We start from the raw sequence: 27,992 nt of genomic DNA, 5'->3' as shown, positions 1-27,992 counted from the left end.
CAATCATCTATTATAGCTTCAAGGATGACAGAGACGCAAAAAGATCAATCATCTATTATAGCTTCAAGGGACACTTGATGATCCCATGAGAATTTTGCAGATTTTTTATCCATCAGAATTTACAATGAAGCTCTAGAAGCAGGGCCATATGAAGAGACAAAAGAAAAGAGTAACAACTTCCATTATAAGTATTTGGAAGATTTTGATTTTGTGATATTACTAACATATCAGAGGCCAAGAAGAAGACTTTGGCCATGGACTAAAAGTATATATAATGGTGGATAGACTGAACACCATGAGAGCTTGATATGGTACTTTTCGTATGTCAATTTTAGCTAGTAAATGGAGTGAGTGTTAAAACGAGGGACCAACGGATGAGTAACCAGCAGCTTTAACCTCTTTGAGCGTAGAGGATAACCAGTCTAAGCCTTCATAGAGGCCATCTCCTTGAAGAGCACATGTGCCTTGTATATGCCATTTCCTGTTCTTGAGATCAAGTAAGCCAAGCCCTTCACATACTTCTCGTGGAGACATGGCTCCTCTCTGAGATTCATAAAGAGTTTGGATCAATATTGGTAAATAAGAAGGATATCACATAAGGAAAGCTAGAGCTTTGAACTTTAATTACCATGTCTTGTTTGTTGGCAAACACTAGAATGATACTGTTGAGCATGAATGGGTCTCTTATGATATCCTGAAGAAATCAATAAGCAGAGGTTAGACACTCCACAGAGACTAGTTTTACCCAAAAGTTTTGTGTAATTTCTCTAAGGTACCTGGAATTCTTGCTTTGCTTTACCGATCCTCTCTCGGTCCAAGGAGTCTACCACATATATCTGCAAATGCATCAATTTTGTTAATCATCAGTCTTAAGAATTCTCTTCTGCAGAATCATATCTCCCTAACTAACACACAGAAGCAAAAAGAAGTGAAGAATTTACAAGTCCATCGGTATTATTGAAGTAATGTCTCCATAAGGGCCTGAGCTTCTCTTGGCCACCAACATCCCAAACAGTGAACATCACATTCTTGTACTGAACTTTCTCAACATTGAAACCTGTATAAGAAAAAAGTTCAAAATCCTCAGCAAACAAGTCGTAAGACAGTTCAAAAAAAACGCAAGAGTCCAAATCTAAAAAAAAACGCTTTGAGCAATCTGACCTACCGATTGTGGGAACGGTTGAGAGAACTTCTCCAATGTGGAGCTTGTACAGTATCGTTGTCTTCCCAGCAGCATCTAGCCCCAGCATAACGACCTGGTAAACGAAACACACAACCAAGAGATCATCACAATCATATTTGAGAAACCCTAAACCACATAAGAAACACCACCAAAACCTCTAGTAATTGAGCTTGGGGGTCAATCAATATACACAAAACAAAAGCTGGACTACTGAATAAGATCAATCATATATAATTCGTAACAAATGAATGAAGGAAGGAACACAAGATAGGTTTAACACACGAATCCAACAAAAAGGGGAAGAATGATTCAGTAAACAATCAAAAGCAATAAAAAGGAAAAAAATAATAATCAAAAGCGGAAGGGACGAGAGAAAGAGAGTAGTAGTACCCTCATCTCCTGGTTTCCGAAGAAAGTATCGAAAAGCTTACGAAAAGTTTGACCCATCTCTGATCTCTCTCTCTCTCTCAGTCTCACCCCCAAAAGCTTTTATTAAACCCTCACAACAACACGAAGAATGTTTACTTGGTTTCTCTTATCGACAAAAACCCTAACAGAAGCTGAAGAAAACAGAGATAATCAAAAAGCGTAAGATGATCGATATTTGTTCTTCCAGGGATTGAAGATTTTCCCGAGAAAGGTTGCGTTTTTTTTTTTTTTGGGTACAATGGAATCAATCCAGGTTAGATTCGACTTGGTCTTCTCTCTATAGTATTCAATTTTAATCCGGTTTATAAAAGTCAAATCAATTAAGGTCGGTTTAAAACCGGTTAATGATTAAACGAGTTGCTGGAGGAAATTGCTCTTCGTAGTGCAGTGCCAAGGCCCAACTAGGCCGGTTAATATTTCGTTTAAAACAAAGAATTTGATTATTGTTGAGCTCCTAAACATATTTCATTTTGATAATACTGAATCAAATCATCCAGTCTTACGGAAGAAGAAGAATACTAGCTAAACCGGTTAAAAACTGTTATGTAGTAAGCTACACCAAATCCAAACGCACCTAACACTTCTCTCATTTCTAAGCTTTCCATTTCTCAAAATCGATTAGGAAGCTCTCTACTACTCAAAAAAAAAAAAAAAAAAAAAAACTCTTTGAAGCCTTTTACTATCATCAGAAACAAAACAACATAATTCATCTAAGACACGACAAGACTTAAGAATCAGCCATGTCGTCTTGAATTTCGCTGGGAGCTATAAGTCCAGGAATTGAAAGCATTCTTTGTCTCTCTCTCTCCATTTGAGCAGCAGCTTCCTCAGCATACAAATCTTTGTTATCCTGAACAAATCAAATCCAGTTCATTTTTTTTTTTTTTTTTATGATATGTGGTCTTAACGGAAATAAGATACCAATTTCATCTGTAGCAAATCTCTTAGGAATATACCTGAGCAGAAAACTCCTTGGACTGTACAAGGAAGTCACGTATGTTATTCTTAAACCTGCCAGCGTCGCTTCTCGTCTCGTATAGTCCATTCACAAACTGTGTCACCTGTTTTTGTTGTGTGTTGTCAGTTTTCAAGATACGTCGCAATCAAAGAAAAGAAAATGCTCTGGTTTAGGCAAGTTTAGATTAGTTACCTCTGTTGTAGTCATGTTGGGGAATGATGAGCTTAGAAGCTTGATGGTGTATTCACGAATAAAGGCAGCATTATTTGGATATGAATGAGGTATCGTTGCAGCATCCCACAATGGTTCCGTCAAAGAATCGCTCTCAACCTGAATATTTTTATGATCGATCCTTTAATTCTGCATAAACTAGCCAAGTGGCAGATTTTTATGTAAGTTGGAATTTGTACCAGGGAAAATAGATGCTGCAGCACCAAAACATGCAACTTGAACCCTGGCTTATGGAAGGTATCGGTCAAGACAGCAAATACTTCTTGCTCAATTTGCAGAAAGTATGTTCGGTAGAATTGGTTGCATATGTCAGATTTCTGTCACAAATCAGAGAGAACATGTTACATCATGAACAAACATAAGAGGATAAAAGTGAAACAGCTAACACAACGAGAAAAAACCTGGAAGTTTTTCAGCATCTCGAGCAAGAGATTGAGCCCAGTTTCAGCGATATTTCTTTCAGTATGCCTAAATGCCCAGATAACTGAATCCATCACAAGCTTCAGTTGCTAATGATTAATTTATAAAGAGGCACAAAAAACAAGAAAAATTCAGGGATTACTAGAAAACTATCAATATGGAAAGGGCGTTAATAGCTTTCTAAGATCATGCAAAGAAAACTAACTGAAGAACATAATCACCAACCTCACTTGACAACTGTATCAAGGCACGGAAACAAAATGTAGCAATAGCACGAAGTAACGAGAAAAACTTGAGGCGGTGCTCTGGGTAATCTTCAAAATTTTTAGTAATCATCTACAAAAAACAATTTGACCTTCATTAGATGCATAACTACGATTGCGAATCACAGTACATTGTTCATAATATCTCCAAAGTGTGGACTGACTTAAAAATGCACATGTTGGAAGTATTTTCAATGGAGCATAGAATCCATTACCTCCAATGTGCACTGGAAAACAGCTTCAAATATGAGGAGAACGTCATCTTGCATTACAACCTTGTACCTACAGGAACACATCAACAAGTTGCCAACTTAGAAGATAATATAATTTAATGGTACATTTTGTGTAAAACTTCTTTGGAGATTTCACACTATTGAAACTTTTATGCATCAACTAATTCAATTAATCCATGATGATAAATAAAAATACTTTTAAAAGAGAAGACTGTAAACATCGTGGATTAATAAGGCAAACTGAAACAGAGAAGATACATACTTGTTTATTATCGTTGCAAAGAGTGATAAGACTTCTGATTCTCTGGCATCAGGAACATTTCTTGCATAGTCGCCAAGTACTTGATCCATCATTGGTGGAACAAACTGTTTTCCAATGTGTGGCTGGTTTTCAGCTTTGTCTAAAAATGTTTCTATCAGCTTAAGGATTTCCCTCTTAACAGACCTGTTCCGTGAAGCATAAAGATGTAATGTTATTCCAGTTTGAAATAGAGGGGGATCAAAATCTGTGCTTTTATTTGATATACATTGCCCTCCTACCTTAAAAGTCTAACAAGAGATGTTCTTGATGCGTATGGGCCCCCATTAGCAATGCTGCCTGACACAAGTTCACTATACATTCTGGTGCAGAAGAGGAAGAATTACGTCAATTATGTTTACCACATAACTCTTAACTGCAACATAACTATTGCATAAAGAGTTTACCTGTAAACATTCAGCATATCCAAGAAGATCAACGAAATTTGAGATAAGAAGTTTGTTCCAAGTGAAGTTGCAACCCGCGTATTTGTCTGCACACGTATATAAGTTTATACCATGTAATAAAAACCAAGGTCTTCCAATGCACCAGTTCAACCATAATGAATCCTATATTTATGTATGAAATTCTAATGTATTAATAAAATAAAATTCCAGCCAAAAACTGTAAGATATCAGACCTGGAGGATATTAAGCACAGTGCGTATCACATCTGGGTCCTTGAGGATATCTGCACTCTGGCGGGCTTGTCCTATAATTTCTCCCCATTTCTATATCATAGCAAAAAATACCTTTAGCCAGCTATGACAAAAACAAAAGCTGAACAGTACCTTTTTACTTAACACTTAACAGACCTGATTCGGGAGAGCCATCAACCTCTGGAGGTATTCACCCCTCTTCTGAGGATCTGATTCTGCCTGGATCATAGTACCAACCTGGAGAGAGAGAGAGAGAGAGAGAGAGAGAGAGAGAGAGATAGACAAAGAATGCGATCACAATAAGAAATAGCTTCACATCTCCATCAAAGAGACACGACTAACAATACTTACAGATTCATAAAATGTGTGAATCTGATGAGGCTCAAGATCTCCAACGATTGTAGTAAGGCTTGAAAGAAGTTCAGATACAAATGGCTCACTTTCTCCAACCTGAAAAGCACAGAATATCACTTTTTAGATGATAAAATAAGAATTAAAAGGTGTCTTAAACGGACCAGTTCATACCTGAGCAATAACGAATTTTCGGTTGCACTTTTTAACAATTTTCAAGAATGTGTCGCATGCCATGTCCTAAAAAAACGTAGGTCGTTAGATAAACCAGAGCACCCAAAGACCACAGGGACAGCAACAAGGTGAGCAATGACTTTTTATGAACACTGAGACGTAATAAAGGATGGTACAATCAGATATGAAGGGATAGTAATGAAATCAAATTCTCAACTGGTTCTACTTAATATGAAAGATTCAGCCAAGAAACTATAACTCCTACAGAAATTCTAATTCCAACTTGAACAAGGGAAGAATTACCTGAACACCAGGATGCGTCTCATGCATAAATTCAAACAACTTATGGACAACTGTCTTCAGAAACTTCCAATGGGCTCTTAAGAATCTTGAATATTGTCCAACAACATACCTGAAGCGAATGTACAAGAACACAGGTCAAATACTCAAATAAATCATGCATGGGACAAGTTTAAGTTTTGGGATATATATAATCTCACGCTACATAAAGTACCAACAATCCAAGCCAAAATCAACAATATAATGTATAGGTTTTAGTTTTGATAAGATGTAATGAATAGTTTCAATTCTAGGATCCATGATGTAGAAAAAAAATCACATGATGTTGCTCGCAATAACAGCTTTATTGTCTTTTCCCTTGACGACTTCACATAAACTTAACAAATCGCGGATAACCATCACTAGAAATCTGTTTTCCTGAAAGAAAAGAAAACAGACGGAGTTGTTGATATGATTAGTAAAGGACACAAACGTCACAAAACACTTGCAGTAGAACCAATGTAACACAAATCGACCATAAAGCAATAGGAGGCCACTCAAGAACACTAATAACATTAGAAAAGTGCTAGCACATACCTAGGGCCAAAAGTATATGACTGAAATATAAACAAATCTTAAACTGTAGTTCATTACAAATAAAATTAGACACTGAGAACGGAGATCTTACCTGTTCTACTCCCATGGATCCAGAAATGGACCCAATAGCCCAGCATAAAGTGTTCAGATTGTTCCATGCCCATTCCTGCCCGCTCAACTGTTTGCTTAGCTTACTCATCATCTTAGAAGAAACAACAAAAAGTTGACATCAATACAACAGGGGTAAGCCAAGATTCTACCCTTTCAAAGTACGGCTAATCCACAAATATGAACAGTGAACACTTCTACATATACTACCATTAGCACACATAACAATCGTAAAGAATTAAAAGTAAACTCTGAAAACTAAATCATTCTAGAGTAGGAAAATCTGGCAACCCTCAAAATAAGTACCTGTTTTTCTGTATCTTCATGATCAAGGTGAGAGAGGTAGATTAATGTCTCCCGCATTATCTGCAATGGTGTAAAATATGAAATGGGATACCATATAATTGAAACCTAAAAGTCGGATCATATAATAGAACTTTCTTCTAATATATCATAACACTATTGGTATCCTATATCAAAGGAGTAGCGATGCGAGTAGAAGTTGTGTCAAATTTTCTATCCGATTTCATGAGTCAAGGAAAAAAAAGCGAGTATTAAATAGAGCTTATTCAACATTAAAAAATAATCAAAAGTCTAAATAAACATTCATTTATATTTATTTTCGTTATGTTTCTATTGTATAGTAATTGGTAAATATAGCTAATACTTTTTTACCACAAATATAAATATTTAGTTTAATAACTATGAATGAACATGCTGTGTGTGGAGGAGCTAGGTATATCTAACTGAAGATAGGTCATATGCACGATTGGTACCTTATACTGGACAAGAACATCATTATCCTTCATAGTTTCACGGACAATGTTCCCATTTTCGTCCTCAACAATTAACACTTCTTCAGGCTTAGCCATGCGACTAGTCATGAGCCCCCTTAATTTTGACAACGGATCTGAATAAAGTTTATGCCGATCTGTGACTTCAGATTTAACACCATCAACCGTACAAGGAAGGAAAGCCATCTGATACTAGGAAAATAAAGACCCAGGTAAGTAAACACATCAAAGCAAAGCTCAAGCAATACAATATCTATAATCCTGATTTCCATTCTATAAAAGAACATAAAGGAGTCATACTTGCATTCCAAACAGACTTGGAGTTAGTGCAGGGTGACCGACATGATGTTGCGACCCAAACAACTCCAAAACTAATGAATTCCAATAGTCCAAACAAACCTGTTCACTCGTAAGCAAGCAAAACGTGTCAGTTTCCAAAACATTGAAAAAATAACATGAAACCATTCTGATAATTAATAAAAATAATATTGACCTAAAACTTCATCAACAGAAAACAAAAAGATATATACATATTAGAAAATATAATTCACATACCTTGAATACTTCAGAGTCATCAACATATGATATGCTAATGAGATATCCCAGACCCGCAAGTAAGAGAGAAATATTTTCGGGTGATGATTCTAGAACTTTTATATGTGACTGCAAACGAAAAAAGAGTAGAAAAACAAATGCAAACCATCGTCCATCAGTTACACATCCAAAACAACCTGACGTAACTTACTCAACAAAGAAAGAGATTTACCTTGAAAAACGAAGTGAAAAACAGTGCCAAGTTCTGGATAAAAGCCTAGAGGTAAAGAAGATATACAGTCATTATCTCGAAAAATGGAATGGCCAGAAACTAACCCACAACAAAAAACTTGCCTGTTCTTCATTACTTCCGGTTGAATATGCCTCAGGGATATTAAAATTTAAAGGAAGAATTGCCTGCAGATATGAAAACAAGTATGGGCATCAACCTAGAAGCCAAATTATCATGAAAGTCGATCTAAATACAGGACATAACAGGTAAACGACCATAGAAAGTACATTAACTGACTAAAAGTGAGACTGTATAGCTCACCTGCATTAATGAAAAAATCCACGAAAACAAATAGAACCAACAAACAAAGATAACAGCACTACCTGCAAGTGATTCATGAAGATGCTGTACATCTTGACATATTGCACATTGTAGACTTCCCCAAAATTAAGAGCTGCAACCGGCCAGAAAAACACTAATTAGACAATGACAGTAAAATAGTGACAGCAGAAAAATCTGAACTACATACTGGCATACCTCTGACAGACATTGAAGTGTGAGATTCCTATATGCTGGAACAGGGAAGAAATTAAGTAGGGTCTCCAGCTGCCAATAACTAGATCAGTAATGGGAGATTTTGTAATTAAAGACTTGTTAACTTATTTCATTCCACTTATTCCAAAAATATTACCAACGGGGACTCAAATATATATCCCAACGGAATCCAAGAAAGATAGGCATGCAATGCAGAGAGTGTTGCACGTATAAGCTCTGTTCTATGGGACACTGAGAAGACATATAGGCATAGCTCGTGAATGAGTTCAAATTCACTGCATAAGAAAGCAGTATAAATCAGTAAAGTGATGAAAAACAAACATTAGCTACAAATTACGGACATATACTTGAACATAGGTAATTCTTATTTCTACTTTAAAGTAAACTTCTTGAAAAGCCTAACTTGCCTGTTTAGAGATTGTTTGAGTTCATTGATCTTTTGCTGAGTCATCTCTCCTCTTGAGAAGTCAAAGACCTCCTCACGTAGGAGCTAAGAAAAGAAGAAATGTTATTTAAATACACAATGAACTTAATTAATGCAAAGGTAACTAGACTGTACTTACTTTCAAAATAGCCATGCAATTCTCACAGATAGTTTCACTAGTTTTCGCAGCTTTAACTAGATCAGGAATAAAGCTTCTCCATTTTGCTGGCCACTCATGTTTCACGATCTGCACACACATCACATCATACGTTATTCTAAAAGACTAAACAAACTTTTTCGATAAATTGGCAGGAACAAAATTTTCAGACGAAGTTGGCTTCAGCAAAAGCCTTACCAGATAGTGAACACAGAAATAGAACTCAATGCAAATAAGTATATATATTATAGCAGAAACTTTGAAGGTACCTGAACCAGGATGACATTTAACTTGTTAACATAAAGCCTTTCCGCTCTGAAAGATGCTTCATCCCTTGAAAGCTACGTGGTAAATTCATCATCAAAACAATTCAGCTAATCTATTATCTTCGTTCTAACCCAAAACAAAAAAAAATACAACCTAATGCCTGTAGATACATACCAGCACAATAACTTCAGAGATGTAATTTTTCATTCCATCACGTTGTTCATCGGGTAAGGCGTTCCACCTGTATTTGATAACACCTTCCAGCACCTGAAATAATAGATAATGTGAAGAGAAATCAGAAGCAAAGTAATGAGAAGACATTAGCAGATTTAAGAGAACACTGAAACCAACCTGTAGGGAAAAATATTTTGCATGCGTACTACTGGTGTTCTGTAGAATGTGAACCACTTGAAGCCAAGTATCAGGATTAGCTTTCAAATCCCGCAAGATATTATCCGCAGAAGCTCTCTGCAAAGTGTTTTCATAACATTATTATCTCTCATGGAAAGCATATAGATGCAAAAACTTGGATTATTTGATTCCAAAGCATCAATGAACATCTTTTATCAACACAAATTACATAAAACTGTTTAGCGTTTTTTTTCTCCAGATTACAAGAATAATCACAAACAAATCGAAGCCACGACACTAAAAGAATCTGAAACCCACGAAAAAATCAACAAAAACTCATCCAATTTGTATCGGAAATACTAAACCCTCGCCTAAACCTCCAAATCGATAAAAAAGCGACGACAAAGACGCCGCATTAACAGTAATAAATAGACCGCTTAATGCGGTGGCTATACTCGCTCTCATCGTTAAAAATTCACAGATAAACAATGGACTCACTTCTTCCTTAGATCCGGTAGCGTAAAAGGCCTCAACAGTAGCATCGAGTAAAGGGACGTCAATCGGCTGACTCAAGTCTCGTAACTTCTCAGCAGCCATGGCGGAGACGAAGCGCAAATTCCAGAAGAAGAATAGGAAAAAAAAGGAGACTCGATTACGAGAGTGAATCAATGAAGGGAAACAAATTTCTCGAGTTATTTTTTATTTTTCTTTGGGTAGAGGTAGAGCGGTACGGAAGAGAGAGGCAGTTTTAAATATAGGGGAGAGCAGAGGTTTGTTTTTGAAAGACCAGCTTAAGATTGACGCAGGAGACGCTGGGAAAAAGGAAAGACTTGTAATTTTTATTTATTTATTTATTTATCTTTTACTTTTTTGTTGACCGTCTCAGGGTTTTGAATTGTATACTGTACGCTACTGAGCTACTCATATACTATTTTAGTAGGATTATTTTTCTTCTGATAAATATTTATTCAAATATTTACCTGAATCAATTATGTGCAGGTGACCTGTTCGAATTCCCATTCTAGTAGCATGTTTCAATTTCATAAACTTATTTTTTTCACGAGAAAGGATATACCGAGAAGTGGCCCGTGGGCCGTTAAACATCGATCGATCTAGGCGAATCATGTAAACACAAAGCGTAACCCAACAAATACAAAACGGTGCGTTTTTGGTTATCGTCTATTAAATTATGTTGGGCCTTGTTATTTCGTCGTCGTCGACATCAAAATCAAATCCCGATTCCGAGCGTGAGAGAGAGAGATAGCGGAGGAAGACGATGGCTTTGACGGCGGCGAAGAGTGCGCTGGAGGCGATTAGAGAGAAAGGTATCGGCGGTTTCATGAGGATGCTCCGAGAAGATGGCTTCGTGTTAGTTCTTTGTCTCTCATATCGATTTCTCTCGTCTTCTTCTTCCCCTACTTAATTTCTTCTGGAATGGATTTGATTCGTTGGATCCCAAAAACCTAGGAATTCGAAAGATCTTTCTGTTTTCTAAGACATTCTTTCATTTTATTTGAAGATTCTAGATGAACACGCGTTATTGTCTCTGCTTGATCTGCCTTTTAGAGTTTGTAAAGCTGAGTGTTTTGCTTGCAATGATTCTTCGGATTTGTTTTCACCCAAATGTTAAATCTTTGTTAATGGGAAATGAAAAGTGAACACTTAATGCTAGGTGAACATAAAATTCTTAAGATTGGCTCAAATGTTTCTGGCTGCTTATAATTTTTAAGATCTTATTGTTTTTATTATGAGGTAATCTCTAGTTTATAATAGTTTTCTGATTGCTTCATTTTTTTCTTTTTCCTTTTCATTTCAGGAGATGTCTAAAAGATGGGAACCTCTTGTAAGTATTTATCTTTTTAGATATCTTGTGCTTAGTGTGTCACTTATTTAGAGATTACGTAAATGATTCAAGTGATTGTTCAGGAATCCTTTGTAGGTAGGCTAATTTCATTTTCATATTCTTCTTTGTGGCCTTTGCTGTGTGCGCAAACATCTTTCCGTCAGATTTAATCTACTGTGAAGCAGAAGCTTGCCAATTCTTGAACTGTTTTATTGCTCTTCAACTTGGATTGCTGACTTTGGCATAATTCTGTCAATTCCCTCATAGATGTGATAATGTAAGTTGACACGGAGCTCGGTAAAGAAACAGTGACAGTGAAGGATTTTTGGTATTTCAGAGATAGTCTTGTTACATGTCTGAAGGAATTGACAGTATTATGCCACAAGGCATTTCAATTTGAAGAGGGTGAAGAGCTCAAAAAGTGGTCAGGTCTGTTTCACGATAGAGGTTGGCTTACTTAGTAGTCTTGATTCTTGAAAGCTCCTAAGAACCAAAGACTTTGTGCCTCTTGACGAATTGTATTTAAGTTGGATCTGTCATTCTTATAGGCTCTAGATAATTGGTGAATTTGACTAGAGCATTTGCAAAGTAGTATCATTTTATTTCTAAAATTCAGAATCTTGTCCAACCATTATGAGAATCATCTATACAAATATAGTAATGTATTCTCTTTTCAGCAGAATATCCATCTTTTGTCTGCTCCTCATTCTTATAGTTAGTGGATCATACTGTATGCTTGAGTATTGCCTAACTTATAGTTAGTGGATCATACTATATGCTTGAATATTGCCTAACTTATAGTTTCCCCAGTCTTCATATTTTAGCTTGCTGGTGAGTCTCACTTTCTCATCAATATCGTTTAATGTCTCTATTTGATTAAGGCAAACTAAGATACACAACATAGGAGCAACACTTGTTGGTGTTGACAAGTTCGGTAACAAATACTACCAGAAGCTGGGTGATACTCAATACGGTACGTGATTCTTTTCAATAGCTTCATGTGTTACCTATTCAAAATCATGCTTTTACCAAAAAAATGGATGACACTGTAGTGTGGGATATCAAATAGCATCTATTCCAAGAATACCGTTGGTAATATTCACTTGAAATGTTTGTTTGTCCTGAGTCCTAGCATTTAGTATAGTCATGGAAAAAGTATTAGCTCAGAGCATGATTTGATGACTTAATTTTGGTCAGAGCATGAGAAGACTGAGCATGTTAACGTACTCTACCAGAGATATGTATAGCTTTGTTCAGTACAGATAAATCTAATCTGTGTGATAGTTTAGAAAAACATATGTGCTCAACTTCTTGTTTATCTGTGAAAGACAAAAGATAATAGTGGTGAAACAATACATGTATCTCTGTAGAAATAGTGGTGAAACAATACATGGATTTTTATAGAATGTTAAGCCAATAGGCATTTACATTGAAAGAAGCAATCTTTTTGTTAACAGGTAGGCACAGATGGGTAGAGTATGCTGCCAAGTATCGTTACAATGCATCTCAAGTACCAGCTGAATGGCATGGGTGGCTTCATTTCATTACTGATCACACTGGAGATGAGGTAAAACCAAAAGCCGTTTCTAATTTGCAATCAATCAAATTGCTTCAAAACTTGGAAAACAAATAATAATGTCTGTCTGTTTTTCAAGCTATTGAGTTTGAAACCAAAAAGGTATGGGCTTGAGCACAAAGAGAACTTCTCTGGAGAAGGTGATGCATACATATACCATTCGAAGGGACATGCCTTGAACCCTGGGCAAAAGAATTGGACTCGATACCAATCATGGGTACCCACTAAGACTCAGTAAGAAGATGAGAGATCTAGTTGATGCTCTGTGAGATTTTCTCTCGAATGATTTGTTGTTTCTGTGTCTTTTTTAATAAATAAAAGCTGTTTGGATCTAAAAGCTGAACACTTGGGGTTTTTGTATTTGGAATATTGTAATTGACGCTGTTTAATAACTTTCTTCTGATCCTTAAACTTCTCATCATGTTCGTTCATCACATGTGGACAGAAAATATAAATATTTTGTTTTCTTGTGTGTATCTTCCAATAAAGAAAAATATACCTATCTTCCAAAAAAGTCTTAATATTTAAATACGTCTGCATAGTCGACCAAACAAAATTAAAAAAACATCTGCATGAGACATTTTCCCCAAAACGGATATCTATCATCATAAGAAGATAAATAGGCATGCATTGCTGGACCTGGAATGGAATTTAATTATAAAAAAAAACATGACTGCCGGCTGAAAACATGTTTTGTTTTTCTTTTTAAAAACTTTATATGGGAATAAATTTAATACAAAATCAGCACCTCTGTACCACCCTTTACAACCCTCCGATAAACATGCCCTTACACAGTTTTTCTTTGTTCCTTGTCGTTTTTTTGGTCAACTTTGTCACTTCTGTTGCCAAACTTTCTCTAAACAAGAAAATTTGCAATTTTGATTAATATATGCAAAACACACTATTAAGACTAATTTCGTACCAAAACGGGTGAAATAAATAATTTTAAATTAGGAAAAGTAAGCTTTAATTTGAAATTAAGATCGACTATATAAAGCGTCGTCCACTGTCCCGTTAACATTGATTACCACCCTCTGGCATACTTGTCGTCTCCCGTCCTCACGTTTTTTCTCCTCTGCAAATTCAAAGCTCGTCGAGCTCAAGTTAAATTCCTACGAACCCCACCCCCAAAACGAGATCTCTTTATCTGGCTCTCGTTGAGCAAACCACACTCACGGGGTCCATAATCAAGCTTCCGTAACCATGGAGTTTGATCCCGAGAGGCAATCGATCTCTTCCGTTGGACAGGTTTTCGCAACTCTCTCGTCCTTTGATTATTTCCCCTCTTCTCTTCTCTTCATTGTTCGTTTTTTTTTTTTAGGTTTCCGAGAGCAAAATTGTAATGAGTTTTGTTTGTTTTGACTCTTCTCCTGGTCGACTATATAAAGGGGTTTTAAATAAAGTTTCGAATGAAATGGTATAAGGGGTTAGGGTTTGACTTGATTTTTGGAATTTAAGAGATTGTTAGGAAATTGATTTCGATTTCGCTGTAATGTGTCTAGCTTGTGTAATATTGGGGTTTCAATTTTTTAAGCATGAGATTTTTGACCTTAGCTTCTGGGTTTGAAATAAACGATTTGGTGATTCAAACTATGTTCTTTGTAGATTGGTGATTCTTCTTCAGGTGGGATTAGTGCTGAAAAGGAACCTCTGATTAAGGAGAACCACAGCCCAGAAAACTACTCTGTTCTTGCAGCCATTCCTCCGTGAGTCTCTATTTTCTTTTTTACTTTGTTTGCTTGTTAGTCATCAAATACCAATTGAATTAAAGTTGTGGTCCCAGATTGTTTTGTTTCGTTGGCTATTTATAGTTTGTTTGCCAATATTTTTTTGATGAAAGCAAGTGGGAATCTTTGGATATGCACATCACACAGATTTGTCTAAAAAGCATTGATAAGAAGTAACAAGTCATTTATTGCAGGTTTCTCTTTCCAGCTCTTGGAGCCTTGCTTTTTGGTTATGAAATTGGTGCTACATCTTGTGCAACCATTTCTATTAAGGTAATTGGTTTTGACCTTGTTCTAAAGCCTGTGCTGTAGGTACTCAAGTTTGACTTTTCCTGCTTTCTCTAGTCTTTTAGCTCTTGTTTCCCAAGCTTTTACAATATCGTAAAGCTGTGTACTAGTTTCCCAGTTAAAATAATGCTATTTCGTAGTTCACACCTGCACTTGCTTTTTTGCCTCCTGTCGTTGGACTAAGCCTTTCAACATTCTGTTAACTACTCTGCTTTTGCCTCCTCTACAGTCGCCAACGCTAAGTGGAATTTCATGGTACGACTTGTCTCCAGTTGATGTTGGTATCATTGTGAGTCTATAATTCACCTTTCTTGGATCTTTTACATGTTGGTTACTGCATTATTTTTTTGTTCTTGTTCCCTCCTTACTAGAGTTTGATCTTTGTTGTTGAAGAAAATCAAATTTGTTTACAATGTTTTAAAAAATTTGTGCAGACTAGTGGCTCACTGTATGGTGCCTTAATTGGTTCCATTGTTGCATTTAGTGTTGCCGATATTATAGGTTGGTTTTTCTCGGGTTCCTTCATCTGAACATGTAGCAGTCTCTCCATCTAAAAGAAATTGAATTGTTGCATTGAATTTTCAAGGAAGAAGAAAGGAGCTGATTTTGGCTGCATTCTTGTATCTTGTTGGAGCCATTGTAACTGCAGTGGCACCTGTCTTTTCCGTACTGATAATTGGACGGGTTATGTATGGCATCGGGATTGGACTGGTGAGATATATCACACATCTTTAGTTATTGCCTGCTGAAACTGATATGCCCATGGATCTTCCAATGTGCATCATGCATTTGACCAAGTAATCAATCAAAGTCAACATCTACAATAGCTATTTATTAGGTAGAATTATGCTTCCTTTTATTACTGAGCATGTGTTATCTGATGCATCCACATACAACCACACATAGACCAACCTAGCAGTGTGTCACTTCTTCAATTCATTGATTGGTGGACTTTGGGAAAGAGTATGCACCTATAGCGATGAGATAGAATTCTTCCTATTCTTCTTGTACTGTCTCATTCATGAGCCATTGTTTATGAATCTAGTTTAACGTTCAAATTAAGATGTTTGTTCTACTTGGTATGAATCCATACTGTTATGTTATGGAGTACGTTTTTAGCATTCTTTTCAACTTGAAAGTTGATAACTTGATATGTTCCGTTGCTTTTAGACAATGCACGCGGCTCCGATGTACATTGCAGAGACTGCTCCAAGTCAGATACGTGGACGGATGATATCACTAAAGGAATTCTCCACTGTCCTTGGGATGGTTGTAAGTTTTCGAAGCTCTGAGGATTTTGGAATTTTATTTCTCAGTTCAAAGTTACAGTATTGCATCATCCTTTTTGAAACCTTTTTGTCCACCAAGTTAAACTGACACATAAAATTTTGTGAAGGGAGGTTACGGAATCGGTAGCCTTTGGGTTACGGTTATTTCTGGTTGGCGTTACATGTACGCAACAATTCTCCCTGTGCCGATTATTATGGGAATTGGAATGTGTTGGCTACCAGCATCTCCCAGGTGGCTTTTATTGCGCGCACTACAGGGGAAAAGTAATGTGGAGAATCTTCAACAGGCTGCAATTAGGTCTCTTCGCCGCCTTAGAGGGCCTGCCATAGCTGACTCAGCAGCTGAACAAGTAAACGAGATATTGGCTGACCTTGCCTTTGTGGGCGAGGACAAAGAAGCTACATTTGGTGAATTATTTCGAGGAAAATGCTTGAAAGCTCTCACTATAGCAGGAGGATTAGTCTTGTTCCAACAGGTTGATGCAGTCAATTCATCAATTTTTCCTTAAGAAAATGAACAGTAACTGAAGATATGTTTGCTTTGCAAATGGCAGATAACTGGACAACCAAGTGTACTTTATTATGCACCATCAATACTGCAGGTTTTTCTTTTTATCTCTACTTTATTTGGATTCTGTTCAATAGGAGGAAACTCATGAGAGAATCTTAACTTCGTTTACCACTTACATTACCTGTTAGACTGCCGGCTTTTCTGCTGCAGCTGATGCAACTCGGATCTCAATTCTGCTTGGTCTATTGAAGGTATTAATATTTGTTCATGACATGTGAGATGCTTTTAGCAAAAATATATTAAAGGATTGTTATGCTTTGTAGTACAACTGGTAACAATTTTAGAAGTAGTAAATATAAATGCTTAGCACAATTTCAACCGTATTATCCTTGTGAGCTGACTTTTTCTGCTGCAAAGCTATTTAAAAAATTTCCTTTCGAAGACTTGATGTGATCCTTTACTGTTGCAGTTGGTTATGACAGGAGTTTCTGTTATAGTTATTGATAGACTTGGAAGGAGACCTTTACTTCTTGGTGGTGTTAGTGGCATGGTATGGCCTCTGACTTCTTATGTTTTCTCTTTTTAATTGTTTGTTCCACTAATTTCCACATGTTCACTGTCTTTTCGATTACAAGAGACAGAATCTAATCGATCCAGAAATTTACTCTCGTGTATTTTCAATTGTGTAACAGGTGATCTCATTGTTCCTCCTGGGGTCCTATTACATCTTTTATAATAATGTACCAGCTGTTGCTGTAGCTGCGTTGCTACTGTATGTGGGCTGTTACCAGGTTAAATATTCTTACAGACTTGTCTGATAAAAGTTCCATTGCTGGCAATGTCATATGCAAGACTGTATTTGATACAAAAAATTGGATACAACCGTAAGAGACTTTCCACTAATCTTGCAGCTATCTTTTGGCCCTATTGGTTGGCTGATGATTTCAGAGATATTTCCCTTAAAACTAAGAGGTCGAGGAATCAGTCTAGCAGTGCTTATTAATTTCGGTGCAAATGCACTTGTGACATTTGCGTTCTCACCTCTAAAGGTAAAGAAAGTCCTTCTCTATAAATATATATCTTCAATAGAACTAAGCTATAACTTTAAGAAAAGATTGTGTAACGAGAGATTCCCAAGTTAGCTCTCATATATCTTGTTAGTTCCATATCTTCTTCTGTTTTTTCCCCTGAGAGATTATCGAACTTTTGAGGTTTTAGCTCACTTAGTATTGTTTTGCAGGATCTGTTAGGAGCTGGAGTATTGTTCTGTGGATTTGGAGTGATATGTGTACTGTCTCTGTTCTTCATCTACTTTATTGTGCCTGAGACAAAGGGTCTCACTCTTGAAGAAATTGAAGCCAAATGTCTCTAAATTTTTTCTCATCTTAGCTCCATTTTACTTGCTGCTTCGTTGCTTGAGGCTATGAATCACAAATGCAGCAACCGCAGGTCGGAAGGTAGCGTCGTTTACGGCGGAATTTTCACTGTATGGATAAAAAAGAATTGATGCAGCTCGCTGTAAAACTTTCATCGATGCGCTGGACAAAAAGTTTGCTTAGTTTGTATTTTAAAAATGTAAGAAGATATACTCACGTCACGCATTCAAAATTTTGTTCTATTGCAGTTTTGTTTGTGTTCCACATAAGCAGCGTTTAATCATAAGATACCACGTATTCTTTTAGCATGTTGTGTGGGCCTTCTGGCTATTATACCGCACGATTCGTGAAGCCTATAAGTACAGAACTCGGCAGGACGAAGAACACAAAAATCATCTTTTGCGGTATAGAGAAACTATATCACAGAGATAATGGCAACCACAGCGACCAACAAGCAGGTCATATTGCGAGATTACGTCACCGGTTTCCCCAAGGAATCTGACCTTATCTTCACCGATTCCACCGTCGATTTAAAGATACCTGCGGGATCCAAGACGGTATTGGTGAAGAATCTCTACCTTTCTTGCGATCCTTACATGCGCATTCGCATGGGAAAGCCTGATCCCGCCACTGCTGCGCTAGCTCAAGGTTACAATCCCGGTGAGGTACACCATAACAACATTTATTATTATAATTTACGCATTGTTCTCTGGAAGACAAAAAAAAAAAAAAAATGAGAATCTATATGGAGAAAGTCGATCGTTGTTACGTTTCCGGAAACAATTTCACTATTGAAGCGGATATGGATTTGGAAACATTGTTTTTTAAATTTAGAAAACATTATTCTATTCTATGACCAGTACGACGTCTCTTATGGTCTTGCTAATCTCCTTGAGAGACAGACTCTTGAAGGACCCTGACGAGAAATTATATTTTGAATCGTGTAAAATGTTATTACTGTGTTGCTTGCAGCCAATCAATGGGTTTTCAGTGTCTAAAGTGATAGACTCTGGGCACCCGGATTACAAAAAAGGAGACTTACTTTGGGGATTAGTTGGATGGGAGGAGTATAGTGTCATAACTCCAGATTTTTCACATTTCAAGATCCAACATACTGATGTTCCGTTATCCTACTACACTGGACTTCTCGGTATGTTATCTCTGCTTCTCTTTTGGTCATGTTTGTTATTGATCACTTGGTAATTATAGGGAAATTGTCAACTTGCATAGTGAGAAAGCTGGCATGATAGATTGGTCATATTGGTATGGTCTTGGATTGTAATGCTGATGCATGCTTCATTGACACAAGATCCAAATCATGTAGAATAGTTGCTTTGATCGCTAACAAATCTAATAACATTGTTCAAAACTCTACAAGTTCCAGTAGTTAACTAGTGTGTCTTAGAGCATTCCTCTGTTTCTGTCAGGTATGCCCGGTATGACTGCCTATGCTGGGTTTTATGAAATCTGTTCTCCTAAGAAAGGAGAAACCGTGTTCGTGTCAGCTGCATCTGGTGCAGTTGGTCAGCTCGTGGGACAATTTGCAAAGATTATGGGTTGCTATGTCGTTGGAAGTGCTGGAAGTAAAGAAAAGGTAATCAGACTTTTTTTTTGTAGTCTAGCTATTAATCCATTTCCTTATCAAACAATAATATAGATCTGATTAAGTCTTGTCTTTCTATCAAGAGAGTCACTTGTCCCTTTTTTTTTCTTTCTCTGTTGAGTTTTGCTATAGGTTGATCTTCTCAAGAACAAGTTCGGGTTTGATGAAGCTTTCAATTACAAAGAAGAGAATGACCTTAATGCTGCACTGAAGAGGTCAATAGATCATTCTTCTTTTCATATCTATCCCTTTGTGATATAGAGAGATCTGACTCAAAACAATGATATATTTTTGTGACCATGCAGGTGTTTCCCGGAAGGAATCGACGTATACTTTGAGAATGTAGGAGGCAAAATGCTAGACGCAGTGCTCCTAAACATGAAGTTACACGGCCGTATCGCAGTATGTGGTATGATCTCGCAGTACAACCTGGAGGACCAAGAAGGTGTACACAACCTAGCAACTGTAATCTACAAGCGGATTAGGATTCAAGGGTTTGTGGTCTCTGACTACTTCAACAAATACTTGAAGTTCCTGGATTTTGTGCTTCCATATATAAGAGAAGGGAAGATAACTTATGTTGAGGATGTAGTTGAAGGACTCGAGAACGGACCATCAGCTTTGCTTGGACTGTTCCATGGTAAGAACGTCGGCAAACAACTCATAGTGGTTGCTCGTGAATGAATCAGGCGGTTTCAAAATAAAGCCTTCTCGTAACGTAGGCGATTGCACAATTTCGCTATCTCTATTCTACAATTTTGTACCTACATTACAACAACACCACAATAACATAATAGATTCACAATTTTTGTACTTCTGATGTTTTATTAACAACTAAAAATATTTCATTATTCATTTACATTTTTCTACTGATTTTCTCTAGTTCTATAGTATTTTCGATCAGAATCAAAATATATATTAAAAAAAAAAATGTTTGTTGGTAATTTGAATTTTGCAAGAATAAATTTTTACAACAAAGAACTCAAGGGCCTTTGTATGCCTTAGATAAGTGGGCCTGTGTTTATGAATAAAAGCCCAATTAAATGCGTCGTTGTTTTTGGCATAGCTTCTCTCTCTCTCTCTCGATAGACTCTCTTACCTCTGAATTTCTCGTGTGTTGGAGCAATGGCGTCGAATCTCCTGAAAGCCCTAATCCGATCGCATATTCTTCCATCTTCCCGGAGGAATTTTAGTGTGGCCACCACTCAACTCGGCATTCCAACAGACGATCTCGTCGGAAATCACACCGCCAAATGGATGCAGGTACTTTTCGCGATCATGAACTAGTCTTTACCGTCCTTATTTTTCTAGCTCTTTCGCACCTCGCATAAATCTTTCCCAGAATTAGATCTTTAATTACTCTAATTTGCGTGAATTATTCGGGGATATAGTCTCGGTGATCCCCCCCCCCCCCTTAGGGTTAGATCGTTGAACTGGATTTTGGAAATCACAGGGAAATGCTGATTTCTGAAAATTGCTGCTAGTGAGTCTCTTTCTCTTTCGAATAACTGAAAAATTGTTTTCGATGTTGGATCAGTGTTCATAGAGGCAGTGGTATCTGTATCAAACTGCTTACAAATTGTTTGGATGTTAAGGACATTAGATTAATCTTCCACAAGTATTACTGTTTTATTTATTTACTATTTACATGGAGAATTTGTGGTTTGACGGATAAAAACTATCTGCGCTATAATCTTGTCGTTGGAAAACTTAGGCCTTGTATTGATGTGCCCATGTACTCGAGAAATGTTCTTACATCAGTCTTTAACCATAATCCAGTGCCTAGCAATATATAAGCCAAAGGGCTTGAGTGCTGAATAGGTGTAGAAAACTGAGATACCTTTAATATCAGAAGAAACTGTTCTCATTCCTGATAATTTGTACTATCTTTGATTGCTAACTTTAAAAGTTTAGGTCAAAATTTGGTGCATTTATTTGTGGTATAAGATGCTTCTGTCTATCTTATTTTACATATTCAACGCTTAATAAGTGAATAGAACTCCACGAATCCATGGCATATTTTTCAATAGTTGTTGTCGTCATAGCACTATTACCTTCATAGCTTTTGTCTTGGAGTTAGTTCTTTTCGTTGATGAATTTCGGGAGGTAGAAAATTAAGTATGTGTTTTAACTATTAAGTTGTTTAGTCAAATCAATAAGTAGGTTTGAGCTTTTTCCTTTACGCTGGCACTACCCTAAGTACCCTTTGACACCCAGATCAACTTGCCCTTGTTACCAATGCTTGAGAAGACTGTGTGTTATCGGGTTGTTATGAAGAGATGGTACATACTCTTCCTAGTAAAGATGACAGCTCTGCGTTCATAGAAAATTAATGATTGAGTCTAGTGGAGTTATAAGTTTGGTTTGATTTTCAAATCCGTATATATTATATAAATTGCATAGGCTCTATACCAGTCCTTTCTGGTAAGTTATGAAGTTGTGTATCACATTTGTTTTCTTTGCCACTTTTCTGGTACTAACACTGTTGAGGAACTAATCTCTACAGGATAGAAGCAAGAAGTCACCAATGGAACTGATCAGTGAGGTTCCACCTATCAAAGTTGATGGAAGGATTGCTGCTTGTGAAGGAGGTTTGTCTCCTTTTCTCATTAGTGGCCCATTATATTGAGTAAATTTCTAAATGAGCAAAACAGATATTAATGTATAGATTGTATAACTTGCAGACACCAATCCGGCCCTTGGTCATCCAATTGAGTTCATATGCCTCGACCTAGATGAGCCTGCGATTTGCAAGTACTGTGGCCTTCGTTACGTTCAAGATCATCATCACTGAAGGCAAATTCTGAAAGAGAAATCGCTAGTCTCACTCCCTTTTTATTGCATTTTCTAAGTTTGTGTATTGTTTTTCCTGGTGTGCCCACATCGTCAGCTATAACATATATAATAAAGGATTCGATTGAAGTCGGGTAAGTTTGAATTTCGTTTCATCCTCACTTCAGCACTCAGTCATTTTGTAACATTCAATCAAGATCTGAAATCACTATAATTTCCCATGACACTGAGCTCATAAAAGAGCTTGGGGTTTGCACTAGTGTGGAGTTGGCTCTCTTTTTCCACGTTCCAACTCTAGGAATGGCCTTTTATGCTACCAAAATTTATTCGTTTATATGATTTTTTCTCGCTACTTAATACGGAGGTGGTGAGCAGCAATTCGCATAATTTAATTTCTCAAACTACAATAGTTGAATTTGCGCTAAACTATGCACAAACAAGATTTTACTAGGCTTACAAGTAAGGCCCACTAATAGGTAGGCCTTTGGAACCGGATTGCACGTGAGGCGCGTGTCCCATCATAACTTGAGACGCGAACAGAAATAAATATGATGCTACGCGCACCACGCGCACTTATACCGCGTCAACGACACGGTGCCAAAACGGGTGGTCTATATAGTCCAAGGATTTCGTCGTTTTTACAAAATTTTAAAAGAAAGGCGCGTGGAATAAAATTCAATTTTTTTTTTTAAATACATAACTATCAGATAACGACAGTTTGACTTGGATTACACATTTACTATTACGACGCATTTCATCTCGAAAAAAAAAAAACCGCTGAGTTCCAAGATTTGTATGAGAGAACTAGATGATGATCAATTATCGCAAGTACTAGAAAAAGGGTCTAGCTCAAAATCTAAAAATTAAGCGTTTGAGCCAGAGTTGAGGTCGAATTTGAATCGAGAAGATTGCTACATAATTCTTAGCATCATCATTATCTTCTTCATCAAGTCGATAAAAATCACGAAGCAAATCGTTTCCTTTGCCACGCTTATCGACGGGAGCATTAGCCGTGGTAAATCGCTTATCAGAGAACATAGGCTTGAATCGAGAGTCGATAGCGATTTTTGACTGACGCCTCGGCATACTACGGAATCTAGGGTCCGTGTGCGCCGACGAGAACCTTGGGTCGTTAATCATCTGATTGCCTTCCTCTGCGACTCCTCCTCCTCCACCACCGGATCCTTCACCCTTGCTTTGCTTTTTCTTCTTATTCGAACCCATCTTCTTCTTCTTCTTTAGATATGATTCTCAAAATGAACAGCGGAGAGCTTTTTAGGGTTTTAGGGAAGTGGCTGTTTAACGAGGTAGAAGAGAATCACAATCAAAGTTAGGGTTTTTATTTTATTACTCTGCTTTGGTTGGGCTCAAATTATAAAAATACGTTTTTTTTTAAATTTTTTTTTAAAGAAATAGTGATGACGTCATGTGAAATCAGACATAAGAAGAGGTGTTGTAGTAGTAGTACTGAACCAAAAAAAAACACAAAAAAAAAAAAGAGTTATTCTAGAAAAAGAAACGCGTGTCAGTCACTCTTGGCTACGAATGATTCCCCTTTCCGATTAGATTTGGACCCTCTAATCTAAACCAAAAAAAAAAAAAAGATTAATTTTGAATTCATCATGACGAAGACGACGACGACGATTCAATTTCTCTCACGACGTTGAATTTGTTGTAACTTCAATCTCGTCTTTTTAAAAACTTTTTTCTTTCTTTTTTCCGATTCGATTTAGCTTTCTGTCTTTCGGATCGGTTTCTTAGGTATTCTTTCACCAGTTTCATCAGTTTCTTCTACCAACTAAAAAAAAAAAAAATCTGATTTTTATTTATTTATATGCTCGATTGATCTGATCGAAACGGAGCTTCAAATCGTGGATCGAGAATTGGGATTCAAATCGAGTTTCATAGATCGATTCTGATCCAATCCCAATCCCAAGATAAACCCTCGTGTGGGATTTTGTCACAAAATCCTCTTCTCTTCTTATCTTTTCCGATCTGTGGTTGCCGAGAGACTCTCCGTTGCTGATCTCTATCTCGCCCCGTTGATTCTGAATTCTCCGTGTTCCCCTCCGTCGTCACTTTCTTTAATCGCCGTCGTGTTCCATTGAGGTACTTCCACTTCTCCGATTTGACTACTTATTGTAGTGTATGTGTATGAATGGATTTGAGTTTGACGTCATTGTGATTGATATATAAATTCAGTTTCGTAATCGAGGATGGATCCGCAGACGCAGAACACTTCGTTGCAGCGACTCCAGAATGTCGAGAATGTGAAAATTTCGGAACACTTAAGACTATTTCTTCCCTTAGAGAGATTGATTATGTGATTTGAGAATGTGTATGCGTTTTGTTTTCTTCCGCGCAGAGAGTTGTTAAGGTTTTGGAACTAGCTGGAGGAGTGATGGAAGAGCTCGCGAGCCCTTCTGGACCCAAAAAAGAGTTCGTCAACAGCCATTGCCGAGAGTTTATGCAATCTATGAAGGTTCTTCCCTCAATCTCTTCTTCATTACCGTTTATGCTTGACCTTATGGTTTATGAGTGATGGAACTTCTGATATTTTCTGATGGATTCTAGTGTTTTGATAAAACTAGCTTATGGAATAATATTGGGGCTCATTGACACAAGTCTAGATTAGTATTCTTTCTGCTCTTTCACCATATTTGCCTTCCTTTTATGAGTGTTGATCATTCAATTTGACACAAGTCTATATTAGGGTTCATTACGCTGCCTGATCAAAGTTTAGGGTTTAGTCTTCAAGACGGCCACTGCATTTCGTTTTGCAGTTAATGTACTTTTTCTTCTTTGGCTAGTGAACATATATGGTTTCATGTCTCACAATCTCTATGTTTGTATTATTCCTTTCCTGTTTCTTAGGATTTGACATTGATCCTTCATTCTTAGGCTTAAGGTTTTATGAGTGATATATTCATATTTGATAGAGCCTCACTGTTCAAAGAACATTTGGGCTCTCATTTGACACAAATCTAGATTAGAGAGTATTACATTCCATGAACAAGTAAAAGGCTTTTTTTCTTTTCTGGAGTTTTGATTTTGGGTTTTCTGTCTTGAATAAAGTTTGAATATTTCAGCTTCATTGTCTGATCCATGAACTTGTTCATCTTGGACTGTACATGTATGCAACATACAAATGTATCGCCAATCCATATATAATACAATATGAAAACTTGCAGGATATTCAAGTAACATTAAGGGAAGAGATCAAAAGCGCTTGCGAGTACCGTCCCTTTGAGAAATGCGATTACAACGCTAGAATAGCTAATGAGATCTGCTTCCAGAAACTTGAATATGTTCTCACGCAGCTTGATGATCTGAAACAAACTGCTGACCGGTATATTTCTTCTGATTGAGCTCGCAACTCTAGGCAGATTTTTTTGCTCATTTTTGTGGGATTTTTACAAGTTGTATCTGTCTTCCTTGCTATTGATATTCATAAAAGGCTTACTTGACGAATTATGTTAAACCATTGTGCTATATAGTCTCTAGATCAGTTGTAGGTTATCCCAGTAAAGTTTGTCTGGTTTTTTTTAGCATGAGTGCCCTGTTGCACACAACTACACAAGTAAGATATTCTCCTACTTACTATATTAGATTTTGCGCAAGTAAAATTGACCCTTTACCAACTTAATTTATTAATGATCACGCTGAGGGATAAAAATTCGAACAAGGCTCTTTCGCAGCAGCAGCTTCTCGTCTTTATAAACACACTCTCCTCTTTTTAGTCCCTTTCTCTTCGTCTTTCTCTCTCTCTCTCTGCCTCTCTGTGAAAATTTGATGGCTATACTCTCAACATGTTGGCTAATTATAGAATCCATAGTGATTCGAGATGGTTTCTTGAGATCGTCTTATCTGAAACTATACATGCACCCTGTTGTTCTGTTTCTTTGTCAACTTCTTATATGGCTCTATCTCTTCTTTTTATGGCTTCACCCATCTTTTCAAACGTTATATAACGCCTTTTCATCGGTCTTGGTCACGTTCTCTAAGCTATTTACTAGTTTTCTCCAAGTCATTATAGTTAGAAGGGAGGCTACATGTACCATTGAGCCTAGGAAAGAGATCAAGAACACCCTTAATAACTTGGAACTTTCTAGAAGTATTCATAATCCGATTCCTGCCTTTAGCTTTTCTTTTAAATATCAAGTGGATACTCAATTAAAAGTTCTTCTAGCTCTGCGAGAAGGCAAGATTCTTGAAGAGGAAGACGATTTTTTCTACGAATTTGATCAAGAAGGTGAGCTTCTTGATACGGAGGGCGAGGAGGAAGAGGAAAAAGACATTGATGATGACATTGTTGATGCTGTAAACATGGAGAACAATCTTGAGTTCGAAATCCAGACGACTATGCCACTAGATCAAGGAGATGAATATTCTATAACCAGTGATGAAGAAGAAGAAGATATCGTAAACTCAGACGTGGAGAATGATGATCTATCTTCTCTAGTAGCTAGCGATAGAGATCATCATCCCTCGCCTTCATCTATTGCAAGCTTGGATTCAGCGTGCCAAGATTCAGTTGTGATAGAGAATCAAACACATCGAGTTGTTGAAGATGATGAAACTGATCAAGTATACAAGAAGTACTGCGAAAGAATGAGATGGTATGACATACTCAGCCGTGATAGAACCTATGGCCTAAGTAAGTCTATTTTTATTTTTACTGTCTTTATACAGTATAAGTTATAACTGGGGGAGACACCGAATAAATCTAAACTAGAATCGCAGGACCTACACAACAGTCGATTTGTCATTTTTACAGCATTCTCAAAGACTAACAATAATTGAATTTGAAACCAAAGTCTTTTTAATATACTATAGTTTACCAACCAGTACTATAACAAAATTTTGATGTTAATATTCATTTTTACCATTCCTAGGTGTGATCACGAACCAAATGACGGCAAGTAGTTTGCGCTCATGGGGGGAAACGGCAGAGAAGAGGCTAAAACAAAGCATAGAGAAGGACCTTGAGCTAGTTTATGTTGCTCAGTCTTGCTTATCATGGGAAGCTCTTCAGCATCAGTACATTACAGTGAGAGATAGTACAAAACCCGCTGATTCGAGAGGTGGGTTACATGACGTTATCTCTAGAGAGTTCCAAAACTTTCAGGTCTTGTTAGAGAGGTTCTTGGAAGATGAAAGGTGCCAAGGAAAAAGAGTCTTGAGCTTTGTTCAAAGGAGATTTGAGTTGATGAGCTTCTTTCAAGTCCCTCGACTTTCAGGTAATTACTTTATTTAATTGTCACAAATATCAAGCTAGAATTTTCAAATACTTTTCTTGGGTGGGTGGGTTACATCGAGTATAAATTGAGAGTTCATATAATAGTTTTTAATTACGTTGGTTGGAATCATAGGAACAAAAATCTACTTTTTTAGCAACAACGATTAGTTATGAATCTTTCTTTTTCTTATTAATTTTTTTTGAAGATGTGGTCATAAGATGAGTTTTAACAGACTTCTTGACTAAATTCT

At 37.0% G+C, this 27,992-nt stretch overlaps 8 protein-coding genes across 13 annotated transcripts; 6 read left to right on the top strand and 2 right to left on the bottom strand.

The window, feature by feature from the left end:
* Positions 1-32: 32 nt before the first annotated feature.
* Positions 33-1,890, bottom strand: LOC104744402 (uncharacterized). Its single transcript, XM_087512612.1, has 6 exons — positions 1,574-1,890; positions 1,166-1,256; positions 942-1,057; positions 777-836; positions 629-694; positions 33-543 (listed from the first exon to the last, which is right to left on the bottom strand). Exons 1-6 carry the CDS (start codon positions 1,628-1,630, stop codon positions 355-357), a joined length of 579 nt encoding a protein of 192 aa, XP_087368738.1. The 5' UTR covers positions 1,631-1,890; the 3' UTR covers positions 33-354.
* Positions 1,891-2,055: 165 nt separating this feature from the next.
* On the bottom strand, positions 2,056-10,307 carry LOC104783082 (protein EXPORTIN 1B). 6 transcript variants are annotated; one of them, XR_015598065.1, is made up of 32 exons: positions 9,995-10,289; positions 9,497-9,613; positions 9,320-9,412; positions 9,148-9,219; positions 8,861-8,968; positions 8,705-8,787; positions 8,434-8,572; positions 8,280-8,348; positions 8,126-8,196; positions 7,865-7,927; positions 7,743-7,787; positions 7,532-7,639; positions 7,277-7,375; positions 6,959-7,162; positions 6,489-6,548; positions 6,166-6,276; positions 5,818-5,915; positions 5,502-5,610; positions 5,199-5,264; positions 5,025-5,123; positions 4,830-4,910; positions 4,656-4,745; positions 4,423-4,508; positions 4,258-4,338; positions 3,980-4,162; positions 3,700-3,766; positions 3,447-3,557; positions 3,203-3,285; positions 2,981-3,118; positions 2,763-2,900; positions 2,569-2,673; positions 2,056-2,462 (listed from the first exon to the last, which is right to left on the bottom strand). XR_015598065.1 is itself a non-coding variant. In XM_087512307.1 (32 exons), the coding sequence occupies exons 8-32, from the start codon at positions 8,290-8,292 to the stop codon at positions 2,340-2,342; spliced, it is 2,457 nt and encodes an 818-aa protein (XP_087368433.1). In that variant the 5' UTR covers positions 8,293-8,348; positions 8,434-8,572; positions 8,705-8,787; positions 8,861-8,968; positions 9,148-9,219; positions 9,320-9,412; positions 9,497-9,613; positions 9,995-10,307; the 3' UTR covers positions 2,056-2,339. The 6 variants fall into 6 exon arrangements, 4 of the variants coding, with proteins under 4 accessions (XP_087368433.1, XP_087368407.1, XP_087368485.1 ...); XR_015598063.1 differs by having other exon boundaries at positions 6,959-7,168; positions 9,995-10,284; XM_087512307.1 differs by having other exon boundaries at positions 3,203-3,310; positions 9,995-10,307.
* A 305-nt stretch (positions 10,308-10,612) lies between these two features.
* Positions 10,613-13,320, top strand: LOC104782994 (putative NADH dehydrogenase [ubiquinone] 1 alpha subcomplex subunit 12). Its single transcript, XM_010508099.2, has 5 exons — positions 10,613-10,864; positions 11,313-11,339; positions 12,221-12,312; positions 12,797-12,906; positions 12,995-13,320. The coding sequence occupies exons 1-5, from the start codon at positions 10,773-10,775 to the stop codon at positions 13,151-13,153; spliced, it is 480 nt and encodes a 159-aa protein (XP_010506401.1). The 5' UTR covers positions 10,613-10,772; the 3' UTR covers positions 13,154-13,320.
* A 406-nt stretch (positions 13,321-13,726) lies between these two features.
* LOC104782905 (D-xylose-proton symporter-like 1) lies at positions 13,727-18,370 on the top strand. Its single transcript, XM_010507999.2, has 14 exons — positions 13,727-14,163; positions 14,521-14,621; positions 14,837-14,915; positions 15,160-15,219; positions 15,365-15,431; positions 15,517-15,641; positions 16,101-16,202; positions 16,327-16,695; positions 16,774-16,821; positions 16,919-16,981; positions 17,200-17,280; positions 17,423-17,521; positions 17,642-17,779; positions 17,971-18,370. Exons 1-14 carry the CDS (start codon positions 14,119-14,121, stop codon positions 18,100-18,102), a joined length of 1,509 nt encoding a protein of 502 aa, XP_010506301.2. The 5' UTR covers positions 13,727-14,118; the 3' UTR covers positions 18,103-18,370.
* A 45-nt stretch (positions 18,371-18,415) lies between these two features.
* On the top strand, positions 18,416-20,580 carry LOC104782816 (NADPH-dependent oxidoreductase 2-alkenal reductase). Its single transcript, XM_087512446.1, has 5 exons — positions 18,416-18,771; positions 19,079-19,256; positions 19,534-19,700; positions 19,842-19,924; positions 20,015-20,580. The coding sequence occupies exons 1-5, from the start codon at positions 18,538-18,540 to the stop codon at positions 20,391-20,393; spliced, it is 1,041 nt and encodes a 346-aa protein (XP_087368572.1). The 5' UTR covers positions 18,416-18,537; the 3' UTR covers positions 20,394-20,580.
* A 136-nt stretch (positions 20,581-20,716) lies between these two features.
* Positions 20,717-22,761, top strand: LOC104782731 (NADH dehydrogenase [ubiquinone] iron-sulfur protein 6, mitochondrial). The gene is made up of 3 exons (XM_010507775.3): positions 20,717-20,972; positions 22,216-22,300; positions 22,394-22,761. The coding sequence occupies exons 1-3, from the start codon at positions 20,835-20,837 to the stop codon at positions 22,501-22,503; spliced, it is 333 nt and encodes a 110-aa protein (XP_010506077.1). The 5' UTR covers positions 20,717-20,834; the 3' UTR covers positions 22,504-22,761.
* A 562-nt stretch (positions 22,762-23,323) lies between these two features.
* Positions 23,324-26,050, top strand: LOC104782641 (mediator of RNA polymerase II transcription subunit 11). The gene is made up of 4 exons (XM_010507668.3): positions 23,324-24,611; positions 24,705-24,772; positions 24,868-24,984; positions 25,694-26,050. Exons 2-4 carry the CDS (start codon positions 24,719-24,721, stop codon positions 25,868-25,870), a joined length of 348 nt encoding a protein of 115 aa, XP_010505970.1. The 5' UTR covers positions 23,324-24,611; positions 24,705-24,718; the 3' UTR covers positions 25,871-26,050.
* Positions 26,051-26,294: 244 nt separating this feature from the next.
* On the top strand, positions 26,295-27,956 carry LOC104782350 (uncharacterized). Its single transcript, XM_019237088.2, has 2 exons — positions 26,295-27,159; positions 27,398-27,956. Exons 1-2 carry the CDS (start codon positions 26,295-26,297, stop codon positions 27,757-27,759), a joined length of 1,227 nt encoding a protein of 408 aa, XP_019092633.2. The 3' UTR covers positions 27,760-27,956.
* The last annotated feature ends 36 nt before the right edge of the window (positions 27,957-27,992 follow it).

The sequence above is a fragment of the Camelina sativa genome, chromosome 1, assembly GCF_030686135.1.
Source record: "Camelina sativa cultivar CO46 ecotype springtype chromosome 1, ASM3068613v1".
NCBI lineage: Eukaryota > Viridiplantae > Streptophyta > Magnoliopsida > Brassicales > Brassicaceae > Camelina > Camelina sativa.
This window is presented reverse-complemented; position numbering and strand designations above follow the sequence as displayed.

Bases quoted from the DNA above. Each gene is read 5' to 3' on its own strand.
- LOC104744402 (XM_087512612.1), bottom strand. From the start codon at position 1,630: ATGGGTCAAACTTTTCGTAAGCTTTTCGATACTTTCTTCGGAAACCAG. The intron at 1,257-1,573 runs GTACTACTACTC...TTCGTTTACCAG, and splicing joins TCGGAAACCAGGAGATGAGG to GTCGTTATGCTGGGGCTAGA. The intron at 544-628 runs GTAATTAAAGTT...TATGAATCTCAG, and splicing joins TTGCCAACAAACAAGACATG to AGAGGAGCCATGTCTCCACG.
- LOC104783082 (XM_087512359.1), bottom strand. From the start codon at position 10,093: ATGGCTGCTGAGAAGTTACGAGACTTGAGTCAGCCGATTGACGTCCCT. The intron at 9,614-9,994 runs GTGAGTCCATTG...AACACTTTGCAG, and splicing joins CTACCGGATCTAAGGAAGAA to AGAGCTTCTGCGGATAATAT. The intron at 5,611-5,817 runs GTGATTTTTTTT...CATTCGCTTCAG, and splicing joins GTTATTGCGAGCAACATCAT to GTATGTTGTTGGACAATATT.
- LOC104782994 (XM_010508099.2), top strand. From the start codon at position 10,773: ATGGCTTTGACGGCGGCGAAGAGTGCGCTGGAGGCGATTAGAGAGAAA. The intron at 11,340-12,220 runs GTAAGTATTTAT...TATTTGATTAAG, and splicing joins CTAAAAGATGGGAACCTCTT to GCAAACTAAGATACACAACA. The intron at 12,907-12,994 runs GTAAAACCAAAA...CTGTTTTTCAAG, and splicing joins CTGATCACACTGGAGATGAG to CTATTGAGTTTGAAACCAAA.
- LOC104782905 (XM_010507999.2), top strand. From the start codon at position 14,119: ATGGAGTTTGATCCCGAGAGGCAATCGATCTCTTCCGTTGGACAG. The intron at 15,220-15,364 runs GTGAGTCTATAA...AAATTTGTGCAG, and splicing joins CAGTTGATGTTGGTATCATT to ACTAGTGGCTCACTGTATGG. The intron at 15,432-15,516 runs GTTGGTTTTTCT...TGAATTTTCAAG, and splicing joins TAGTGTTGCCGATATTATAG to GAAGAAGAAAGGAGCTGATT.
- LOC104782816 (XM_087512446.1), top strand. From the start codon at position 18,538: ATGGCAACCACAGCGACCAACAAGCAGGTCATATTGCGAGATTACGTC. The intron at 18,772-19,078 runs GTACACCATAAC...TGTTGCTTGCAG, and splicing joins AAGGTTACAATCCCGGTGAG to CCAATCAATGGGTTTTCAGT. The intron at 19,925-20,014 runs GTCAATAGATCA...GTGACCATGCAG, and splicing joins CTTAATGCTGCACTGAAGAG to GTGTTTCCCGGAAGGAATCG.
- LOC104782731 (XM_010507775.3), top strand. From the start codon at position 20,835: ATGGCGTCGAATCTCCTGAAAGCCCTAATCCGATCGCATATTCTTCCA. The intron at 20,973-22,215 runs GTACTTTTCGCG...TAATCTCTACAG, and splicing joins ACACCGCCAAATGGATGCAG to GATAGAAGCAAGAAGTCACC. The intron at 22,301-22,393 runs GTTTGTCTCCTT...TATAACTTGCAG, and splicing joins GATTGCTGCTTGTGAAGGAG to ACACCAATCCGGCCCTTGGT.
- LOC104782641 (XM_010507668.3), top strand. From the start codon at position 24,719: ATGGATCCGCAGACGCAGAACACTTCGTTGCAGCGACTCCAGAATGTC. The intron at 24,773-24,867 runs GTGAAAATTTCG...TCTTCCGCGCAG, and splicing joins GACTCCAGAATGTCGAGAAT to AGAGTTGTTAAGGTTTTGGA. The intron at 24,985-25,693 runs GTTCTTCCCTCA...GAAAACTTGCAG, and splicing joins AGTTTATGCAATCTATGAAG to GATATTCAAGTAACATTAAG.
- LOC104782350 (XM_019237088.2), top strand. From the start codon at position 26,295: ATGGCTATACTCTCAACATGTTGGCTAATTATAGAATCCATAGTGATT. The intron at 27,160-27,397 runs GTAAGTCTATTT...TACCATTCCTAG, and splicing joins TGATAGAACCTATGGCCTAA to GTGTGATCACGAACCAAATG.